The sequence below is a fragment of the Triticum aestivum genome, chromosome 5D, assembly GCF_018294505.1.
Source record: "Triticum aestivum cultivar Chinese Spring chromosome 5D, IWGSC CS RefSeq v2.1, whole genome shotgun sequence".
Lineage (NCBI taxonomy): Eukaryota > Viridiplantae > Streptophyta > Magnoliopsida > Poales > Poaceae > Triticum > Triticum aestivum.
This window is the reverse complement of record NC_057808.1, coordinates 551412012-551421055: the sequence shown is the minus strand read 5'-3', so window position 1 is coordinate 551421055 and position 9044 is coordinate 551412012. Positions and strand designations below refer to the sequence as shown.

The 9044-nt window shown below is 45.4% G+C and overlaps 1 protein-coding gene across 1 annotated transcript; it reads right to left on the bottom strand.

Annotated features, from left to right (window-relative positions):
• Positions 1-2284: 2284 nt before the first annotated feature.
• LOC123121196 (uncharacterized) lies at positions 2285-4197 on the bottom strand. Its single transcript, XM_044541114.1, has 3 exons — positions 3895-4197; positions 3379-3618; positions 2285-3103 (listed from the first exon to the last, which is right to left on the bottom strand). Exons 1-3 carry the CDS (start codon positions 4195-4197, stop codon positions 2516-2518), a joined length of 1131 nt encoding a protein of 376 aa, XP_044397049.1. The 3' UTR covers positions 2285-2515.
• Positions 4198-9044: the final 4847 nt, after the last annotated feature.

The window sequence follows — 9044 nt, the reverse complement described above, 5'->3', positions numbered from 1 at the left end:
TTTTGTTTTTTTTTTGAGACACAGCCCATGTCTCGCTTGAAGCGAGACACTATGACTCTCACTCCAAGCAGCCGCTAGAGCGCGGACACAGACCTTCGACGCATTTTTTTCAGTTTTATTACCTTTTTGCATTCTTATTTTGTTTCATTTTACTTAAATTTTGAATGTATTTCTAAATTCTGAATATGTGTATTATAAAAATAAATTTATATAGAAAGTTAAAAACGTTAGTCATGCATTAAAAAGTTAGATGCGTATAGAAAAAACAATTTGATGTATACAATAAATTCACAATGCATATTGAAAAAGTGAAAATAAAAGTAATTTAATTTTTGAAATTGTTTAAAAATGTTAAATGTGTATAAAAGAAATGTTTGCAATGTATACGAAAGATATACAATGTGTCTAAAAAATATAAGATTCCTAAAATGTTAATCATGTATTTGGAAATGAAACGTGTATATACAAAATGATCTTGATGTATAAAAAAATATAGAATGCGTGTGAAAAAGAAAAAATCAAAATATATATGTGTAAGAGATGTTAATCATGAATTCGTAAAATGCTAAACATGTATATACGAAATGTACCTATTGTAATCAAAAAAATCCTAATGTTTACAGAAAAAGTAGACATAAAAAACCTAATTTAAAAATATTAATTTCTTTTTGCTTGTCAATTTGAAGCCTATATGAAGACTGCGGAGGATGCATGCAGTTGCCGTTGTCGCGGCTTTGACCTGGCCGGCTAAGGGTATAGTCATGTTTATTCTTGTGTTAGCCGCTAGCCGTTTACATAGAATCTGTTTTATTCGTAATACGTACTCACATGGTTAAGTATCAGTATAAGACTAATACTGCTAATGTCATTATCATGATTTATGTTTGAATTAAACCAATCAAAAGATTGCTAATTTATCCATAACAAGTTGGAACTAGGAAGAGTTGTTGACGCCGCTTTCCTTGCCGCGCCAGCAGGTGTTTGCATAAATGCCCGAGTCTTTGGTGTGTTGGGTGCACTTTGTGCATTATTCTCTCCGAGCGCTAGCAATAATTGCCCTTCCCGCACCACTCTCTTTCCACTCCCACTCTCACCGGGGGCGTTCAGCGGATCGAAGAACAGCAAGGCGACCACCGGCCTCCTTCACCAGCATCTGCAGCATCATTGGCAGCACTTCGGCAATGGCAGTAAGCACTTTTTTCACCTCCTCGCTTACTGTTGCGCATTCGATCTGCGTTTAGATTTGATCTGCATTAATTAGGGGAACGGGGAATCGAGTAAATAGCCATAGGAGTGATCATAGCATCATCATGAATTTCTAGTAGAGTTCCTAGTAGCGATGGATTTGAGGATCCCGATCCGGATTGAGTACAAGGGGACTGGGAATTTGAGGTTAATCCGACACGGTAATCTCAAATCTTAGCCCCGGCGACCCTGGAGGCAGTTGGAGCGACGGGTGCCCTTGGCCTTCTTCTTGTCCTTGTGCTGGACAACCGTCTCTCGTTTCTTGCCGGAGTCCAGATCGATTGGCATACTACGGTGTCCTGGCTCCGGCGCCCTTACATCCATCGCCACCGCTTCTTCCACCTCCATCGCCACCGCTTCTTCTTCGTCCTCCACCGTCACCACAGTCCTTGTCGTCAAGTACGCTGCGGCATGCTGGTCATTAGGACGCATGTACTCTCTGTACTTGGCTCACCTTGCCCTGTGTTCTTCCGCTTGGTGTGAGAAGGGGAACGAGCGAGAGAGGGTGCGGGAGAGAGGTGGGATTTAGGGTCACTCTGTGTGACTTGGATGGTGACGTGGCGGTCAAACCCAAAAGACATTCAAGTTTTGGCCAACACTGTATTGAGATTGGACGAAAACCACCCGAAAGCAGTACGAGAGACTACATATTGGGTTTGAGAATTGAGAAGTTGAAGGACTATGTTTAAAAATCTACTTCCCACGCCCAATCACTACATGAACTCCCTCGCGCAAACTTGTGTTCTCTTGCCCCCAATGGTTAACATGATGAAGCTTATCATCTGTAACAAAACAATGTTCCATATGCTGCGTGCTATTGGGATCTGGATGTTATAGTTGAACTGTACCCAGCAAGGAGAGTTTTTCAATTCAGCATGTAGTGGTAGTTGCAAGGAACTCCCCCTGTTTCTTTTCTTGTTGCTGAAGCTGTGGGCAGAGTTTCATACAGATGGTAGTCAAGTCAGAATGGTGGGAACAGATAAAGATCCTCCATCCTTTGTGGCTTGTTTCAGCGAACCTGGCCGCCACCAACGATGTGCATAGCTAGGTCAAGGCTTCAGATCTTATTCAGATTGTATGGCGACTGACGCAGAGAATTCAACTGGATGTATGGATCAACTCATGAACAATTTGTAAGATGGCATCTGATGTCTTGACTGTTGATTGATTCGCGTGTATATACATACTACAATCTTGAGAACTTCTTAAGAAACAGGAGGCTACGTACTACAAAATCCTGGCGAACACGTACACTTGACTCTTGGCGGGATCACCGGAGCGCGGGCCGCCTCCGGCTGAACCGGCGGGCGGTGGCGAGCAGCCCGACCCTGACGCACACCGCCCAGGCGCCCATCTCCAGCGCCCACCGCATCGTTTCCGCCTCCACCTCCTCCGCGTGCTCCTTGAACTCGTCGTCGGTGTGGCCGACCATCTCCCACTCGTCTCCGCACGCCCCGCACTCGCACGGCCCCGCCTCCTCCTCCTCCGGTATCCCCTCCAGCCGCGTGGCGCACCCCATCCTCCCCGCCGCCGACGCCCTGGCCCTGGCTCTTATGAGCACGCCTCCCTCCGCGAGGACCAGCACCTCCGCGACGCGCGAGCGCGACGTGGCCGGCCGGCGGAACTCGACGCGCCACCCGCCATTGCGCCGCGCGAAGGCGCCCTCCGCCGCGAGCCCCTCCTCCCCGGCGTACACCTCGAACCGCGCGCCCTCGGCGGCCGAGACGCGGTCCGCACTCGCGTAAGCTGGCGCATCGTCGTTGCCGTCGGCGCCGCGCACAAGCAGGAGGGTGACCTCGGCGGGGCACGCCGGCGGGAGCGCGCGGCCGGCCAGCTCCAGCGCCGCGCCGCCGATGGTCTAGGTTTGGGTGGCGACGAGGGGAGCTTGTGCTCTGCTTGCCTCACAGCTGGCAAAGTTGATGGGGGCATCAGTCCAGCCATTTGGAACCCTGGTTGACTGGCGCAGCTCCTAGATCGGTCCCCTTACACGACCTATATGTTAGGATTTAATTAATCTTATTAATCCCTACTTTTCCTAAAGAAGACGGTTGCCTCGTGTCCCTTCGGAGACACCCTTCAGGGGCTATATATATGTGTAACATGTCATCAATGAGAACAAAGATTCACTTTTACTTCTCGGTCTCCCGTCTCTCTCAGTTCTTTAAACACGTTATCAGCACGCTCCCGGCGGAGCGATTCGATCGGTGCGACGGTTCCCTGGCTACAGCATCGCTCGCCCGCGAGTTCGAGGGCAACAGCCCTTGGCTCGGCGTGGTGGCACCCGCTAACGCGGCGGAAGCGCTTCCAAGCCGCAACCTCGCGCCGTCCGGCCACGGCCACAAATCTCTCGATCTCTAACTGCCTCTTCAATTCCTACGGGAATAAAGGGGATGAACGAGAGAATGAAGGAGCATGTTGCGCTCACCGGCCTCCGTGCCGTGCAGCCTCTGGCCGTGGCCGCCCGCACTCCGTGGCCGCCCTGCAGCACCGCGCCAGTGGCCGCCCGGTCTCCCAGTGCACGCTCGTCTCCCCGGACAGCGGCAGCTCACGCGGAGACGCCTCTCCCACGGCCTGCGCGTGGTAGCATCGCCATCGGCGCTGAACGCAGCGAGCATGCTGTCCGTGCATGTGTTGGCATGCAATGCATACTTCTGTACAAAGGAAATCCATGAACATGGATAGTCCATGATCCGAGCCCTTGCTTGACAGCGGGATCCCGCACACGGCACACCATGCGCGCGCGTGTTGACGGAGCCTTTGCTCCGCGCTTCGTTCGGCGGTCACGCTGCGCCCGGCCGCGCGCCCTCCTGCCCGCGTCAAGGCTGCCCGGCCGTGCGCTGCGCCGCACCCCAGGACACGGCCTGCCCGCCGTCCGGCTGCCCCGGCAGCGCCTCGCGCCGGCCGCACCCGGCTGCCCGGCCTCCGCGCCGCGCCCGCCCGCCGTCGCCGCATGGCCACGCCGGCCGTGCCCGTGGCGGCGCTCTGCCCAGCCGCCCGGCCGTCCCACGGCCTCCGCGCCGTCGACGCGCCCCGCGTCCTTCCGCCCGGCTGTGCGCCGCGCTGCGCCCGCGCCCGGCCGTCCGGCCTCCGCCAGGCTGTGCCCGTGGCCGGCGAGCCCGAGGGGCGGTGGCTGTTGCAGTAACTGCACCGGTGGAGACAGGGAAATCTTATCCCTTCACCATTTTGCACTAAGATCCTCCCATATGCAGGAAATGGCAAAATAGGCTGAAACAGGGGTGAAATCGGTCCTAATAAGAGTACTATTTACCTGTTTTAGACCCCCGTTGTTTCAAACATTTTTCTGTTGAGTATAATGCTCCAGAAATTTAAGATATAAATAATTTCCAGACTTACAAAGGTTGAGATTATTTATATCTATTATTTGCAATTGAGATTTTTCTTTTATCTCTTGCAAAGATAAATTCAGTACCTCTACAATATTGATTTGTGGTTGAGAATTTTCTCCTCTCGCAAAACAATCTCATTGCGGTTGAGATCAATTTTCTCTCGTAAAATATTAATTCACTTTGCTGAATTATCTTGCAATTTGATACAAGATCTCATTTAATTTGAGATCTATACAATTCAAGTTTATCACTTGAGGATCAAGTTTGCAACATCATTACTATTCACTATATTAGTAGTGTTTTTCTGTTGAGTACCATATGTATTCCAGAATCTATCTATGATGCAATATATTTCCATGTTCTACATGTTGAAATTATACATCCACTATTTGCAATTGAGACTTATTTTAGTTTCTTGCAAATACAAATCAATTCAAGAATTGATATGCAAAATTCTTAGTGAGTCTTCAAATTGATGTGTTGGGATCATAAGGTAGTCATATAGATCTACTGCCTTCGCAGATTATCAATGACTACTGTTAAAGTCAACATTTCGTCATATTTGACATTATGATTGCTCGACATTGTGCTCTCCCATGCATTTTATTAAGTTATGACATAGGGTACTAGAAATACGAGTATCTACTGATTTCATCAGATTATACTCTCTAGTGCTGAGAGATGGACCCCGAAATTTATTTTGGGGAGTATCTACAAGGTGTCATGCTTATTTGAAGTTCACACTAATGGTTCAAGATAATTTCTTGAAATATCCATCGATTTTGCTAAGTTAATTACAACATCAACCATGATGGTCTTTAATTTACTGGTTGTAAATTAATTATCTCTCGTTTACCCATAGAGGTAACATATGGCTATAGAGTTTGAGGCATTCGCTCTCAATGGCCACCGCTGCCCTATCTGGGCCATGGACATCATGATTGCTCTTGTGTCTCGTGGGATAATGTGTGCAATCCTGTATTCACCCTTAGTCAGGATCACACGGCTAACAGAAAAATGGTGTCTTATATATCATAAGGCATTAGATTCAGATCTCAACATCTGGTTATTCTGTATCAGCAATTCCTGGGATACAATGAACCTCAAGGGCAAAGGTTTGAATCTTACTTCAACCTTCAATCCGACATCACCAGCTGTGACGGACCCTATGGGTACAGAGAATGTGATGTTTGAATATGCCTCAACCAACATGTTTGGAGACTATGAATAGTCTTTCAATCTCATGAGTGGTCAATATAATTAATGTCCATTTACGATGTTGTAACAACAACATAAGTATTGTTGTCATCATATATTGTATATCACAATATATTGTATCAGCACTTTGGTACAAATACATCTGTATGTATTCTATATATCCGACAGTGATTTTCATATTGAGAATCTTCATGTCTATATATAGATTTCTACGGGAGTCAATCCGATGAAAAATGATATGTGCCTTGTGGACATATGCACCACAAACTCTATACTCAGGGAAGTCATGTTTCCACTCTCATTGAGAGAAAGGAGATATTTTAAAATCGCTAGACGCGATGAGGTATTTGTTGGCTCAACTTGAGTCGTATTTACTATCCATGTGGGTACTCGAGTAATGTCGGGATGCTTTATTGCGTCCCAGGTTTTACTCATACCCTACTAAACTATGGAGGTATCCGTCAAAATAGTTTCGATAGCGAAACTTATGATGACAACAAAGAGAAATAACTTCTCTTTACATATGCAACGGATATGGCAAGCACATTCTCTGTGTATCATCTGGATTGTACTACACATACAACACAACCCGTAGCACATGTTGCATACGAGATAGTTTTCTAGAGTGTCTTGTACATGACACACTTGGCATACTCGCCTTGGTCATCGAGGCACTGGGTTGAAACCGAAACTATCAGCGATTCCAATAGTTTATGATTATTATGATGCTAAATTCTAACAACATTTGGATTTTATGTGCACTATAAGTGACATAGGGAAGCTAATTTTAAGGCTCGCACACCTTAAAGTCTACACTGAACCACTCAGACTCCTTGAATGCATCAAGTTCAGGTAAGTGGCTCTTCCCATCCATTGACTAGACTATTCAGGTATTCCATGGTTCTAAAAGACATATCTACATGATGGTCTTAAGTGTGTGCTTTATTCACACGAAACCATTGGCTCATTATCCTGACATCGATTTCAAGCAAATCGAATGGATAATATTGCAGAATTCTCCTCATGCCTTCTCTATGGCGCTCGGATTGAAGTTTAGCAATTTATCCTAATGTCTAGACTCAAAATGGCTTGGTAGAATCCTTTATCCAAACAGTTAAGCTCATTGCATTATCTTTACTTTGGAATTGCAACTTACCAACTTTATGTTGGAGTCATGCAGTTTTACACGTTCATGACCAAACTGCATACTATTATTCCCCTCTATATGTTTGATACGTGGAAATCTACCAAGTATTTCCCATCTGCGGTAATTCGGTTGTATACCGATATCACCACCCGACATACATCATTGGCTCCTCAACATAGTTGGAATCTATGTGAGGAATAACTGTATTTCCGTCAATACCTCAAGCCCCTCGCTTGGGGAGTTATTCAAGGCCAGTATGCTGATTCATGAGGAATATTTCCAGGCATTAGGGGGAGATTTCAAGTACCATAAAGAATGCCAGGAAATTAGTGGAATGTTCAACACATTTCTGCCTCAAATCCACGTACTCAAAGAGCTGAACCACGCGTTCAGAAGGTTTGCAACACATGGCATAACCTGCCAGATTCATTTACTGACTATAAAGGTGTCACACAATCCTACAAATCCTGCATAAGTATGCCTGAAAGAGTGGAGGTACCAACAAAAATCCACTCCACTCCCCATTCAAAGCAACAGGGGGAGATGTATGGCAAAAGTACATCAGGATTCAGCTTCTCGCAAGCAAGGATATCAAGGCCTGTGAATCAGTAAATGCAAGTCAACTTCACGTTGACAGACACCTAATGGGTAGTATACACCCAGTGGATGGGAAACCTCCACCAACCCAGGTCATAGTGCACAGAATGGCTGGGACATCGGAATACCCGACTCAATCGCATTGGGAAATCGCGAGCAGTCACCATGGGTAACGATATTTCCATCAACTCTATATTGATATATAGATTCTGGAGAATCAAATAATCGAAAGTCTACAATTGTCGACATACATTTCTCAACTAGATTGCAAAACTTTTCACATGATTCAGGTCCAAAGACCATGGCCATGGCAAAGTGTGAACAACACTCGGACTGAACTCAAGCAAAGAGTATAATCTAGATAGAAATGATCTTGCTCAATAATGGGAAGGTATTCATAAGAAATACCTACACCAGTTTTCTTCTGGAAACAGAATTGAGAACAACGAGGTGGTGAAACAAAGAGCAAGTATTGTAGCACAAGGGTTCACGCAGATACCCAACTATTCTCCAGAGGTGGAATCTCTTTCTGATAACTTATACCATTGGCAGTATGAAATCATCTATCTCTGCAGTTGATAGATGTAGTGATCACATATCCATGTGGATCACTAGATTCAGACATACATGATTGATTTCTGATGGAATCTCAATTCTGAGTCGAAATACAAAATGCAACATACATTGTGTAAAATCGGTAAGCCACCATACGGCTTATTGTTGTCGGTACATATGGTACAACCGACGTAGTGAGATCCTTATGCACAAGGATTACTCCTACAATGATGATTATCCATATGTTGTGTGTATGCAATGACAACACATGTAATCATCTAAGTGACGGACTTTAAAATGAAAGATTTGGGTAAACCAAAATACCGCTCGTTACTACAACTTGAGCACCTTCATTCGTACATTATGGTATACTATGTTGTCTATATCCAAAATATATTGGAGAAATTCATTGTGGACAAATCTTATCTATCCATAACTCTCATGGTAGTTCATTCTCTAGACGTAGAGAAAGATCCATTAGACCAAGAGATGATGGAAATGAGATATTAGGACTCAATGTTCCATAATGCCATTGGATCCACCAAACACAATTGGTTGGTACTCAAGAATATCTTTCGATATCTCCAAGGCATGAAACATCTTGTCCTAGTTTTTCAGTTTCGGAGAAATCTGAACACCAATATCATTGGATACATCGATTAGATCCCCACTATGTCAGATCGTAGACAAGTCTAGTGTTCCTACTAGGTGTGGTAGCCCTCTCATGAAGAGTCTTCAAATCAGACCTCATGGCTACATTCACCAACCATTATCTCAATAATAATGTTTCTTGTGTTTCCCGGATGCAAACAGGTTACATAATAAGCAATATCACTATATTGCATATCTTGCAAGTCAAATCATGCGACTGATTTGTTCAGCGGGTCTCTACCAACTTCTATGTTTTGGTATGTGACGGCTTCGAATTTTGCAAG